Here is a 15,160-nt window from a genome sequence, read left to right as displayed (position 1 = left end):
CAGAAGCTGCTTTCATCTGCATTCGTAAATAGCATTTGACAGAGACAAAGTGTAGTTGATGAATATATATATATATATATATATATATATATATATATATATATATATATATATATATATATATTTATTTATTTATTTATTATTTTTTTTATTATGGCAATTGATCGATTTTCTATTAGTGGTTTGTAAATTAGACATAATATTTGATTATGAAAAAGATTACATATGTATGCACGTGCATACACACACATATATACATGTTTGTGTGTGCATGTGTTATTCCAGATGTGTAAATGAATACATATATACAAATACGTATGTAGTGACTTTAAAGTTATCTTAAAAAATATTATTGATTTTGTGAATCTATTATAATTAAATTTGAAAAAATATACTCCATTCCAAATATTGACAACGGAACATGAATATACATTGATAATGACGGTATTTTATATGTATAAACATGTTGACATTATGTTTGAATACCCCAAATAGTTCATGTAAAATAAGGCCTTATACTTGAGGATGCCATTTGAGATGAGAACATAATATTGATCTATTTGAAATTTAAAAATGCTCCAACTATTACCAAATAAAAAATAAAAAAAATACTCCAACTCCGAGTTACCTTCGTTGTATTGGTTACCAAAATATATCTCTAATGAAACAATTGTTAAATACTACTACGTGTTAGTTGTGTGCAACAATCGCATTAATAAATTAAAGCTGCATCCACTTTGCTATAAAAGTTGATTAGGTTTTGACTGATTCACTTCCACCGTTTAGTGTATTGACAAACTAGCATTGGCATTTCCTAAGTAATGAATTGTCATTCACTCTCTTTCCAAATATATTTACAGGTATATAAATACACTTCTATATGAAAAACTTCATTATTTGTAATCAACTGACTCATTGAGCATATTTGTTTAGTGTTAAATTTGATTACCTATTAAATATTATTTCCATGCATATGATACTTTCCCTTAAATAAAAGTTTTAATCATAATTATCATCTCACATTAATATGATACCACCATAATTCTCAATTTCACATTTAACACGACACATAATAAATAATTAATGAGTTATCTTTAAAATAAATTACAAATGGTAAAACTAAAATATTCAATAACCCTGTGATTTGACTCAAAGTAAGAATATAGTATATATATTATACTTTCTAAAACAAGTGCATAAAAATATTTGTTATTCGTTTTTTAATTAAATGTGGTCATTATGTGCTTGCTTAAGTAACATTCTAAGTATGAAGTATAAGCAATTGTACTCCATAATATGTGATTGCTTTTCACATTACTTTATATATCTATCTAATGATTGGAATTCTACTATAAGTAAGATTGAGACAAATTTAAATCTTAAGTACAGAATTTGCTGTACATCTTTGTTGTCATTCCTACTGATTCATAATCACATTTCTAAGTTAATTTTTTACTGTCAATTTCACTTTTATTCATTAGAATTACCAAAAATATCATATTAATGGAGAAAAAAACAGAAACATCGCGAACGAATTAAGTAGCAAATCAACACAGTTGGAGATTGTTACTTTCTATGATTAGCATATTTGTTCTACTATTTAATTGGAGTTTTTACCAAAAATTAGTGGGATGCAAGTGACACTTTCTAAAAAGTCGTTGGTCACTTGAAAAAATTAGAAAACATTTGGATTGGCTTACACCGCAGTTAACAATGAAGAGAGAGAGAGAGAACAGAAATAGTAGAAGTAGAAATAGATAGAGAAAATACAAGACAAAAAGGAAAGAGAGAGGAGAGAGAAAGAGAGGAAAGGGAACCGTCTGATAGTCAAACCCAATACACCAACAACATCAACGCCAAAAAGTTCTCGCCGGTGTTATCTCCTCAGGTTTTCCGGTGAACTGTTCCTGATATTCATGCTTTATCTGATCATCAAATTACGTCAGCGCTCGGCGGCAGCGGCGGCGGTGGACGGTGGCGGCGGAGTAAGCGGTGGAGGACTGAAAGAAGTTGAAGTGGTTGATTCTTCTTTCCGGTGGTTACTTGCTGGTTACCGGTGAGAGATTCTAAAAATTTCGTATTTGATTATATATTATGAAGAAAAGCCAAAACAGCAGCAGCAGCAATAGCAACAGTAATAATAATAAAAACAAGGTGAAGAATGGGACAAATACCAATGGATTTATCCCCAATTCTCTCAAGTTCATCTCATCTTGCATCAAAACGGTGTCGACTAATGTCCGCTCCGCCGGTGCCTCCGTCACCGTTTCCGTCTCCGATGATCACCGCAAAGACCAGGTCCCTTTCGGTTTCCTTCATTCCATTTTATGCTTTTGAGTGTTGATCATTTCATTCTTATAGTTGATTTATGCTAGTCAGTTGATTTTGATAAGGCTAGTCAGTTGATTTTGGCGAGTTAAGATGAGGATTCAAGTTATAGATTTGTTAGAAGGTTGAAAAGACTTATTCCAAATTATTATTCTCACTTTGTATTGTGTGTTATTATCTACTCATTAGGTATTTGGATATAGCATTGTGTGTAGCGGAATTGGCTCGGAAACTACATTTGGTATTGAAATTGAGATCGTTTACTCTGAGAGTTCAACTGAATAATTTTGAACAATGCTATGTAGATAGAAATGTGGATGTTTATGACAAAAAGAAGAAATATTTGATGTCTAAAAAAATCGAACTCTAGAACCAAGGTTATGTGGCATCACGGCCAAAAGGACTGGAGCTTGAAATGGATGTGGTACTGCATACTGCTCCTACTCTTTTAATTTTGTTTGCTCGAAGAGTGTGTTACATTACTACGGAAAGTGAGATTAAATGATTGTGAGTGCATTTTAACTGTGCAACATGATTAGATGTTTAGGTTCCTACTTCCTAGCCTTTATTTGGACTTGATTTGTGCTATGCTAAGTTGGCAGGGAGATAATTCACCCCATAGTGTTCTTTTTTTTTTTGATGAAGTAATTCACCCCAAAGTGTTTATACATTTCAGTTGTTTTTAGGGTCAAACCATAATCGTTTTATTAATTCTTTGGGTAGGCTAGACAGTTCCCTATTCTTTTGATTATGTAGAAGATCTATTAGGCACATTGTATTTCAATTTAAGTTTCTTCTTTTCATCTTCTGAGCAGTGTTTAAAAAAGCGCTCGCTCGCTTCATCGCTTTAAGCGAGAAGCGAGGCGAAGCGTGAAAGGCAGCGCTTCAGCTTGCTGAAGCGACTCGGGTCAGTAAAAGCGACCGCTTCTCTGTAAAAAGCGAGAAGCGGGGAAAGCGAAGCGAAGAGAAGAAGCGTTTGCTTCTCTGTATTAAAATACCCAACCCTATTTTTTTTTTTTATAAGGTAAATTGTATTAATCAAAAGGGAGAGAATTTACATCAGAACATGATTCTCTACAAAAGACGCCCAATCTTCTATACAAGTAGGGGCCAAGTGAGTGCACCAAAAAGCGATCAAAGATAAAAGGCTATTTTTAAGATGTGAAAAAGGAGACTGAATCTCCTCAAAAGCTCTCCTATTTCTCTCCCCCCATACTACCCACATGAGAGCTAACGGAGCGAATTTCCACGCCTTTTGCTTTCTTCTTCTACGGAAACCGCCCCAGCTATATAACATTTCTTTTACAGTGCTTGGCATCACCCATTGAACACCAAAGAGATTCAGGATTGCCCTCCACAAAGCCGAGGACACAGGGCAATGCAACATAAGGTGATCAACTTCTTCTCCTGAGCTTTTATACATGTAGCACCAATTAACAAGTGTAATTCCCCTCTTTCGGAGATTTTCAGCAGTCAAAATCACTCCCCTTGCCGCTAGCCATGCAAAAAAGCACACATTCGTGGGCGCCCTAGGAATCCAGATCGCGGAGTATGGAAAAGTGGTCTCCTCTCTCACCAGCATACTCTGGTAAAATGACTTTACGGTGAACAAACCATCGCCACGCAAGCCCCATCTCCAAGAGTCGCAGGATGGCTGGAGCATGTCTTGCCCGTATAGCAGTGCCAACAAAACTTGAAGCTCCGCAATCTCCCCATCTTGCATGTTCCTCCTGAATGAGAGGTCCCATACTACCCCCCTTCATGCTCCTTGCGAATCTGTTGGACTGTCAGTTCCTTCTGGTTTGAAACTCTGAAGACGTGGGGGAAGGAGACCCTCAAAGGATCCTCTCCACACCACCTATGATTCCAAAAGTTGATTCTCCTTCCATCCCCCACCCTGTAAGTGATGTTGCCACTGAATGCTTCCCAATTCTTCATGATACTCCTCTACATGCCACACCCGAAAGGTGTTGTGATCGCCTTGGTCCTCCAACCTCCTCCCGTTGAATCATACTTTTCTACTATGACCTCCCTCCATAGAGCATGCTCTTCTACCCCGAATCTCCACAGCCACTTTCCCATTAAAGCTCTGTTAAATACCCTAAGATCTTTCACTCCAAGTCCACCCCACTTCTTTGGGGAAGTGACTGTTTGCCAATTCACTAGATGAAACTTTCTAGTTCCATCCGCCGCATCCCATAGAAAGTTCCTTTGGAGTCGCTCTAGTTTTTCTGTGATGTTCACCGGTGCTTGCAACAGGGATAAGTAATAGGTTGGCATACTCGATAAAGTGCTTTTGATAAGCACTTCCTTACCTTCTTTTGACAAATACCGTTTCTGCCACCTTGCTAATCTTTTTTCAACCCGCTCGATCACTGGATTCCAAACCGTAGTAACCTTATATGAAGCGCTCAAAGGGAGGCCCAGGTAAGTAGTGGGAAGGGAGCCCACCTTGCATCTGAGAACACCAGACAAGGCATCAAAATTAGTAACCTCACCTACCGGGAAAATCTCACACTTGCCGATGTTGATTTTGAGTCCTGATACTAACTGAAACCACTGCAGGACCTGCTTCAGGTAGGTCAACTGATCCATATCGGCATCACAGAAAACCAGTGTGTCATCCGCAAAAAGCAAATGTGAGACTCTTCGGGCACTGAGCACCCCAATCGGAGCTGAGAATCCTCTCAAGAAGCCTCCGCCCGCCGCACGATCCATCATTTTGCTCAGAGCATCCATCACTAGAATGAATAACATGGGGGATAGGGGGTCACCTTGCCTGAGACCCCTGGAGCTGTCAAAGAAACCACACGGGCTACCATTAACCAGGACAGAGAATCTGACTGAGGAAATGCAGAACTTTATCCATCCCCTCCATCTTTCCCCAAACCCCATCCGCATCATAATGAAGTCCATGAACTCCCAATTGACATGGTCGAAAGCCTTCTCAAGATCTAACTTGCATTGTAAGCCGGGTTCTCTATTTTTCCTTCTGGAGTCTACAAGTTCATTTGCCTCCAAGGCAGCATCCAGGATCTGCCTACCTTCCACAAACGCATTCTGGGAGGACGAAACAGTCATGTCAAGAACCTTTAAGTCTGTTGGAAAGCACTTTAGAAATAATATTGTAAATGCTCCCCACGAGACTAATAGGCCTGTAGTCTCTGATACAAGATGCGCCTTCTTTCTTAGGCACAATAGTAATAAAGGAAGCATTGATACTTCTCTCGAAAACACCATTCGCATGGAAGTATTCAATGGCTTCCATTAACTCTCCCTTGATGGTGTCCCAAAAGAGCTGAAAGAAAGCCAAGGAGAAACCATCAGGCCCGGGGGCCTTATCACCAGCACAAGACGACACAGCCTCGTGCACCTCCTTCTCCTCGAAAACCCTTTCAAGCCACTCGTTGTCTCCCTCCCCTATATGGTTGAACTCTATTCCCCCAAAGTCGGCCTCCAACTAACTTCTTCTTTATATAAGTTCTCATAAAACCCCACTATCGCCCCTTTTACTTCCTCATCTCCCTCAATCCTCGCCCCATCCACAACTAAGGACTCTATGAAGTTTGTCCTTCGATTTGCGACCGCCACCCTATGAAAAAACTTGGTATTCGAATCCCCCTCCTTTAGCCAGAGCGCCCTCGATTTTTGCCGCCAACTAGTCTCCTGAGCTATTGCTAACTCGACTATTTCCCTCTTAACCTCCCCCAATCTCTCTTTCTCAGATTCGTCTAACTACCCCGCCCCTTCCCCTCTTTCTAAATCCCCCAATTCATGCATAAGCTCTCTCATTTTAACCTCTACCCTCCCAAAAACCTCCTTATTCCACCTAATAATATCTCCCTTGAGCAATTTGAGTTTCTTCGAAAGCCGGTATGAAGGTGTCCCTGATACCCCATAGCTTGTCCACCATTCTTTCACCTTGTCCACCACCGAACAAAGGTTTTCATGTGTTGTCTATGCAACATTTTTTTACTTTTTTTTTAAAATTTCGCTTCACTTCAAAAAAGCGAGCGCTTCTCGATTTAAGCGAAATGGGGTTTGTCGCTTTTTCTCGCTTCACGCTCTTCACAACACTGCTTCTGAGATGAATTTTAATTGGAGAAACGTGGTCAATGAGAATTTATAGAGCCGAACCCAACTTGTTTGTGAATGAGGTGTAGTTGTTGTTGTATATTAAAAATCTGGTGCAACATGATTAGATGTTTGAGGACCGTCCCCATCTTTATGTTTATAGACTCGTCAGTAACTAAATCCCTTCTTGTAATGGTATTTCACTTATGACAGGTGCAATGCTTTTATTGTCCCGTTTCATCCCTGGGAAGGGAAAATGCTAAAGGAGAGGGGCCCTTTGGGGGGGGGGGGGGGGTTTAATATAGGCATGATTCTCAGTTATAAACTTATAGCCTGTTACTTGGAATTGTCATCACCATCTAATAAAATGTGATGCAAATTCTTGATTTTTTGGATGCCAACGTGTTTACTAAATTCTCATTAGGGTAAAGGATACATAACCATCACCATGCGCCTCATGAGATTTCCCTAGGGATCATGTGTAGTTAAGCTGTTGCAACCTGGAGCTGTGGAATGCGAGGAATACAATTTTGGGCTCAAATTTCGAACTACTAATGGTATATAATTAATTTTCCATTGTATCAAAAGAAAACATTTGCATCTTTGTTGAGTTCCATCTTTTTACTCAATTTGGTTCTAGGATAAAAAAGTGGCCATTTACTTTATAAAAAGAGATAAAAAGGTGACACTACTTTGTTAGTCTAGGACATCTCGTCGCCATATAAGCTCTATGCTTCCTTTAGTGGGTTTGTTGTACGAGGGGAGTGTGGTAGGATGAACAGCAAAATTTTACTACTCGTATATTTACTTTTCTTGGGTGTAAAATCTCCAAGGTGCTATTAGTGTTCTAATTTTGTTGATTATGGAACTATGTAGCAGATTGTAATTTAATCCATAAGTATATAGGTACTATATAAAGATTTGTGTCGTGCTTTCGGCTTTTTAAGCTTGAAGTAGTTCATAGTCTTTTACTCTTATTTTTTCTGCATCTTTAAATTTAGACAACTGGCTGTGGGATCAAACAAGATCTCCTATGCAGCAGCTTCCTAGTCTCAGCTTCCATCTCTTCTTCGTAACGAAGACCACCATAGGAATCCCACATATAGGAGAGATAATGGGGCGGAAAAATGTTACTTGTGCTATTTATCTTCAGTTCTTGTCAGGTCTTATATAAGAAATCTTCAGTTCTTGTCAGCCAAGGAATCTAGGGATGGGGTTGATAACTTGATTAGTATTAATGTACTTCATTTCCCTTCGCTTATTGGCTTGCTCGAGAAAAGTTCATCTAAGTAATTTGGTCCTTGTTTCTCCTCTGACCTGCCCCCACCCTCATAAACTACTGCTCAACAGAAAAGAAGAAAATTGAAGAAAAAAATTAGATGAAGGGTAAACTTTGGTTCGTGGTTTACACTGCAGGGATTTGGAAAAGATTCGATGTTGATTGTTATATTTGTTAGCAAAGTGCTTTGGTTCTGGACATCTTTAGATACTCAAGTGAAGTAAGATATTCCGACTGTATTCTGATATGGAATATTGTAGTCTTTTCTGCTTCACCGCATCATAACTTTTCTAGGTTGTCGGTATAGGACGTACATATGATCTGACTGAATGTTAGTGGCTCGGTCTTTTCTGGCCAAACAGGTTTTATGGGCTTGCTTTGACAGACTAGAGCTTGGATTGTCTTCTTTCAAACGAGTGCTCCTTATTGGTTACTCTGATGGATTTCAAGTCCTGGATGTTGAAGATGCTTCAAATGTTTGTGAACTAGTTTCGAGGCGTGATGATCCAGTAACTTTTCTACAGATGCAACCCATCCCTGCAAAATCTGATGGTCGTGAAGGATATAAGAAATCGCATCCCTTGCTCTTGGTTGTGGCATGTGATGATAGTGCAGATTCAGCTTCAGTTCAAACTGGGAGGGATGGTTTCATTGAGCCTCAGGGAGGAAGCATTATACACTCACCTACAGCTGTACGTTTTTACTCTTTAAGGTCCCACAGCTATGTTCATGTTTTGCGATTCCGCTCTACTGTGTATATGGTTAGATGCAGTCCGAAGGTAGTGGCTGTTGGTCTTGCAGCACAGGTAAACACCTTGTAATATTTATACTGATGGTTTATGCCTTTATCCATAAATCTGAGAATTACACTGAAGATTTTGTGCTCCCTTGTATGTTTGATGTGTTGGCAGATCTATTGTTTTGATGCTCTTACCTTAGAGAACAAGTTTAGCGTGCTCACATATCCTGTGCCTCAGTTGGGTGGCCAAGGTGTGACCGGGGTCAACATTGGCTACGGTCCCATGGCTGTAGGACCGAGATGGTTAGCATATGCTTCAAATAATCCGCTGTTGTCAAACACAGGCCGCTTGAGTCCCCAAAGTCTTAGTCCTTCTCCAGGTGTTAGCCCTTCTACATCACCTGGTAACGGAAATCTGGTAGCTAGGTATGCCATGGAATCAAGCAAACATCTAGCTGCTGGATTGATTAATCTTGGGGACATGGGATACAAAACTTTGTCAAAATACTGTCATGAGCTTCTTCCTGACGGGAGTAATTCACCAGTGTCAACAAGTGCTAGCTGGAAAGTTGGGAGGGTTCCAGCACATTCACCTGAAACAGATGCCGCGGGCATGGTATATTCTACTTAAAGCTTGTTTGTATTATCAAGATGCTTATGAAAATTAACTTAATTGAGAAGTTCTGTTGAAAATGAAACCAAGCTTCATAAGGAAAGGGAAGGAAGGGGTTCATGTTTCAAGTTTGTTGACTGTTATACAGCTATTTTTCGCTGTTCTGCTGATTTTGACATTTTTGATGGCCATATCTCCAAAAGATTAAATTGTGTACAGGATATCTGCTATTCGTGCATGCTTACAGCTCGTCGAATCTTTTCATTTGCTGGTTTTATCTCACACTTTATGATTTCATTTGTTGCTGGTGCATCAGATATTCCTAGTTCAGCGTGATGCCAGGCATAAATATTCAGTGATTTATCTTCATCCTTAGTTTGGCGCTATAGTTGAGCTCTTGAACCTGTTGGATCCTCTCTGTAATCGGCAATTAAATCGAATGAAGCGTAATAAGTGCAATATTATTCCTACTTTATTCCCTCCTAACCCCAGAGCTTTGGTTCAATGGTAAAAGTTGTATGCGAGATATGTGGTAAGTACACGTCACAAGGTTGAAACCTAACTGGTGAATAAAGTCTGTAAGTGGAGAAGGGTAGGGGGCTGGTCCATCATATAGCAAGTTTCTAAGCTGGAAACAACATTTTTCTCGTTTATTAAGCAAATTATTACTGTCATAAAACAAGTTAAATGTTAAATTTACTTTTTCGACTATCCAAAATTAAGCTCTATTATCCTAAGTAGCATACTACAACCCGATATCAGAGGACAACTAGAGCAAAACAATATATTACTCCCTCCCTCTCTCTCTCTCTCTCTCTGTCTGTCTCTCTCTCTCTTAAATGAGAGTAGTTTGTTTTCCAGATGTTCCATACTAAGCATTAACCAACTGTTTATAGCTCCTAATTTGATGATTGTGCTACATGCAATTTTGACAGAGAGTAACTGTGGCAGAGCAGTTATAGTGATGATGAGAACTGAATTTTCCTGCCAACTTTTCTGCTGCAGGTTGTTATTAAAGATTTTGTTTCTAGAGCAGTTATTTCACAATTCAGAGCGCATTCCAGTCCTATATCTGCTCTGTGTTTTGACCCTAGTGGCACTCTTCTTGTTACTGCCTCTACACGTGGGAATAATATAAACATATTTCGCATTGTACCTTCTTGCTCACCAAATGGAGCAGGCAGCCAAAGCAACGATTGGAAAGCTTCACATGTCCACCTCTACAAGCTTCATCGGGGTGTAACTCCAGCTGTGCGTATCTGTTTGCAGTGTTTTTCTTTGATATTCAATATTGATTTCAGTCTTTATAATGATTCTGATTATACAATTCTCTTAAAATCTGAATTTGAATAGGTGATACAAGACATTTGTTTTAGTCACTACAGTCAGTGGGTAGCTATTATTTCTTCCAGGGGAACTTGCCATCTTTTTGTCCTATCCCCGTTTGGTGGTGAGACTGGTCTTCAACTGCAAAATTCTCATGTTGATGGACCCATACTTCTACCTATTCTTTCGGGACCATGGTGGTCTACATCATCTTTCATGGTCAATCAGCAGTCTTTTGCGCCAGCTCCAGCACCTATCATGCTCTCTGTGGTCAACAGGATAAAGAATGTGAATTCAGGTTGGCTAAATACAGTGAGCAATGCCGCATCTTCTGCAGCCGGAAAGGTTTCTGTGCCTTCTGGTGTTCTTGCTGCTGTTTTTCATAGTTCTGTACGCCGGGAACAACCTGCTCCGCAAAACTTCAATCCGTTGGAGCATCTTTTGGCTTATACTCCATCTGGTCACTTAATTCAATATGAGTTGATGCCCTCATTTGGTGGAGAACAGGGTGACTCTTATCTGAGAACCGGGACTGCTTCAGTAGTTCAAATGCAAGAGGATGACGCTGGGGTGAAAGTTGACTCCATTCAGTGGTGGGATGTTTGTCGAAGAGCTGATTGGCCTGAAAGGGAGGAATGTATTCATGGCATTACTATAGGTGGCCGTGAAGTAACAGACATTGTCATGGGAGATTCTCTTTCTGAAGATGATGATACAGGTGAAAAGGATTCTGCTAAACTATGTGACCGGTCCCATTGGTACCTTTCCAATGCTGAGGTGCAGTTGAAGTCTGGGAGGATACCTGTTTGGCAAAAGTCCAAGGTTATCATCTCTTGCGGAAATTGTGTCTGGTTCCTCTATACTTTTGAATATATGTACTGATATTATTTGTATCTGTTCTAGATATACTTCTGTACCATGAGTCTTTCTGGATATGAAGAGCAGGATCTCTCTGGAAGTTTTTCTGCTGGGGAGATTGAGATTGAGAAGATTCCTGTCAATGAGGTCGAAATAAGGCGTAAAGATCTACTGCCTGTGTTTGACCATTTCCACAGAATTCCATCAAAATGGTCTGATGATAGGTAATGCAATAGCTATTATGGATCCTTTGCTCATTTTGTAGCACTGAGACTTTTATGTTCGTAAAGGTTGAATTGATCCAGACCAAATGAGATAGGGTGTTGGAAAATTGGGTTTTACTTTGCATTATCTGCATGATGCAGAGTTGAGGCCTACTGCTTTAGGACTGAGTAAATGTTGTTTTCAGTTTTCGATGGCATTGTATGTGTTCTTTAACGTTGATAAATTGGTCTTGAAACTTCTTTTTTGGGTGATAATTGTTGTGTCTTACTAGCTTGTGCGCAACTTTTCTATTCCACCGAGTTCCTGCTCCCACCAGCACAAGTATCGGGTAACTCTTCCCACCAATGCTTAGACATATTGGAAGAAATTATTTAGTGTTCTTTGTCCTTGTGGGATTTGAACCCTGATCTCCAAGGTTTGCCCCCACTAGGCCATACTGCAGCTCTTGAAACTAGTTTTAATGTTGATATTTCGCAGTCTCTTCAGCTTGGGTCTTTGGCAAGTAGACGTCCGTAATAATTATCCATTGCAGTTATGTTTTAGTATCCAGTGAACTCAGACCCAACAAAACCTGAGCAGAGAAAGTGATTTACTGGATCACTAGTTCAACAATTAGGTGGCATAATGTTTTTCTACCTTAGCAGAGGAGAATGACTTTGAGGAATTCTGCCTTGACTGAAGAGTTCTGTCTAGAAATGTGTATGAGATTGATCTTTTCTATATCCTTTCAGGTTCAGCCTTAATGGTGGTCATTTGGTCATTGTACTTATCTGTGGTTGTGAATGTGTCCCTATCATTATTAGTTCTGATTGGTTTTGTTTATAACTTGAGTTGCTGGACGCAAGAAGTTAAAAATAGGTGGAATAGGCGGATAACTTTTCGAAGCACCTTTGTAGGCATGCAGTGAAGCTGGTTTAAATTCTGTTCATCGTCCGATATGTCACCGATTGTATAGATATTGAAGTGATTTAAGTGAATGTACAGAAGTCGATGATTTGTATGGAGATAAGCCGTCGTGTCTCTTGCATTATACAGCTTTCGTTTGCTTTTAGTCCTCACTTTTGGTTTGGATAATTTCCATTTCATACCAAATAGGGTTCTGGTTGCCCGTGGTTTCTTTTGTGATTAGTTAAATCATGGAAGCTTTATGCGGCTGTTTAATACTTCTCATGTTTGTGTAATACTGCCCCGTGTATTAAGAAAATGGAAGTTACAAATCGCTCTATCTGTGGTCTCGGAGAAATGTGAACCCCTTTTTTCAACTCTCATCTCAAAAATTGTGTCTAGACCTTTAAAAAAATTTGAAGTTAAAAAAGTCAGTGTTATTGGCAAAGATTGATGAGTTACTGCCGAATGGCTGTTCAATGTCATCCAGAAAATGCTCCAGTCTATTCTTGCTCATAGGGGTCAACTGGTTCATATTGTTAGAGCAAGTTCTGCATTCTGCATTTTGTCATTGTCTCCTGATTCTCAGTATAACCTTTTGCATGCAATTGCAGTACACTGACGATTTACAGTGAAAGATCGGAAGAGAAGAACTTTATATGTTTCATTGTTTCTGACATGTGTAACATACTATAACTGATCCTAGTTAGTTACACGTAGATCGTTAATATGGGTCTCTACTTCAGTGTTGCTGAACATTTGTTTGTGGCTTGCGTAAATCCTAAAACTAGATGCAATGATAGGTTTTCCGCTTTCTCTTGCTTAAACGATACGTCAGTGCAGGCACCAATATACTGAGGCATGCTACTCAGCACCCATGGACTCTGTTTTGTAGAGACGTTACTAAACGATAAGTATAGTAGATATATTAATTGTTAAGGAAATCATTATAGATGAATATGTTATTTGAAAAAAAAATATAGTGTCTTATAATTTGTCTTTGAATTAGACACTTAGAAAAATTACATCTTCTGTATATGAATCACAAATTATGATTTAGGAACTTGATTGACATGGTTTTACTTCATGTATTTGGCTTCATCATTAGGTTTTCAGTTCATTTGTTCATATAGTTGTGATATGTTTTTTGGTCATTTTCTTGTAGCTCTCTCTCTCTCTCTCACAATAGTTGGTATATCTTACTATACAGTGTTATGCAGTCAAAATAATGTTGAGTCTTTTCTTCCATTATTCAGCTCTGCCATGGGTAAAGAAAAGTCTGGAGACACCACATCTGGTATTGCCAGGGCAGACTCGCTCTCTGAGAAAAGCTTTCCTTCTGGTAAGACTGTTCGACTTTTTTTAAGCATTAATAGTTGTTTTATGGTTGAATTTTTCTCTGCTTTGTCTAAGATATATGCTTTCAGGGTCTTCACAAGTTCCTGGTTTACATGAAGTTGGCGTGGGTCCAATTTCTTATCCATGTATTGAACTATCTTTGGAAGAAAATGATGGGTTGAGAAGCTCTAGTTATTCTGTAGCCCCACAAGTGAGTAACAAAGTGCAGGCTGGTCTAGAATCATCCCCAAATATCTTGTGCTCCGTTGAGGAAAGCTATGTTTTAAACAGTCCGTCTCCTCCCAAAATTGAATCCTTCTCCACCCGAGGAATAAGTGCAAGAGAGGTTCAGTCTTCAAACAGTGTTGTTACTAGTGAAGCTTCAAACTCAAGTTCCAATCGTTCCGACATGAGTATGAACATTATTGACGAACAAACTGTTCATGAATATATATGTGACCCTGTAGATTTTGGGCAATTTTTTCAAGAAGGCTACTGTAAGGCTTCAACTAACAATGAATTAAATGAGGTAAATGAACTGGTTGCTGATATGGATAGCAGTAGTAGTCCTTGCGACAAAGAGAAACCTGATGATGATGGGGAAAGCGATGATATGCTGGGAGGTGTGTTTGACTTCTCTGAAGAAGGTGAGTGAGATTAAGAGGGTTTTATCTTGTGGAGTTGCTTATTTCTTTGTCCCTCCATCCTTTTTCTTTGTTACTTAACATAATTTTTCATGAACCTGTGAATCTTTTTCATGCAATACCATTTAGCGTTTAGGCCAAAAAAATGTTTTATAGATTTAATCTATCACAATAGGACAGATAGAAACTTAAAAGATCTAGTACAATAGAGCAGATAGACCTTAGGTAGTCCCCTATCAGGGCTTTCTCTATTTCTTTGACAGTATCGAGCATCTTCTGAACTTTTAGTTGCAAAGGTCATTATTGTTTTCTTCTGTATGTAATGCAGTTACCTTTGGTTGTTGCAGGTTGATGCCCGACTCTGATCCCAGCGTCGTACCAGTCTACTCTTATTTCAATAACATTTAGTAATGCTGGTACCTGGTAGTAGGGATTGGCAAATCAATGGAACGCTTCGTATAAGCCATTGATATAGAGCTGAACATTTCGGAAGAAATCTACTGAGTGATATGTGAAATTAGTTCTTTCCTTTTGCCGGAGTGAAGATGCCTGATTCTCATGTCCAATTCTCCTGTATATGTTGTATAGTAAAATTCATGAAGCAAATGATTGGTGTGGACATGTCTTTGTCTATGCTGTGTAAAACTATGTTCCTTTTTTTTTTACATGAAAAAAAAAAAAAAGAAAACAAAAAATCAAAAAGAAGAAAATCGCCATTTATTGTACAGTTGTTTTCTGTTTCATTGACTGGGTTTGATTGGAATACTAGACTTTGTTGTTTGATGTTTATTTTGTATCAGGGATATTTTGGCAAAGTTGACAGATGTATAAGCATGATGATGAATGATAGG

General features: G+C 38.9%; 1 protein-coding gene across 1 annotated transcript; it reads left to right on the top strand.

Moving 5' to 3' along the window:
- The first annotated feature begins 1,713 nt into the window (after positions 1-1,713).
- On the top strand, positions 1,714-15,019 carry LOC107824875 (autophagy-related protein 18h). Its single transcript, XM_075238476.1, has 9 exons — positions 1,714-2,298; positions 8,044-8,487; positions 8,593-9,036; positions 10,039-10,284; positions 10,387-11,181; positions 11,263-11,441; positions 13,584-13,669; positions 13,755-14,312; positions 14,657-15,019. Exons 1-9 carry the CDS (start codon positions 2,095-2,097, stop codon positions 14,659-14,661), a joined length of 2,961 nt encoding a protein of 986 aa, XP_075094577.1. The 5' UTR covers positions 1,714-2,094; the 3' UTR covers positions 14,662-15,019.
- Positions 15,020-15,160: the final 141 nt, after the last annotated feature.

This window comes from Nicotiana tabacum, chromosome 19, assembly GCF_000715075.1.
Source record: "Nicotiana tabacum cultivar K326 chromosome 19, ASM71507v2, whole genome shotgun sequence".
NCBI classification, from domain to species: domain Eukaryota; kingdom Viridiplantae; phylum Streptophyta; class Magnoliopsida; order Solanales; family Solanaceae; genus Nicotiana; species Nicotiana tabacum.
Note: the sequence above shows the minus strand (reverse complement) of the source record. Positions and strands in the feature narration are given on the sequence as shown.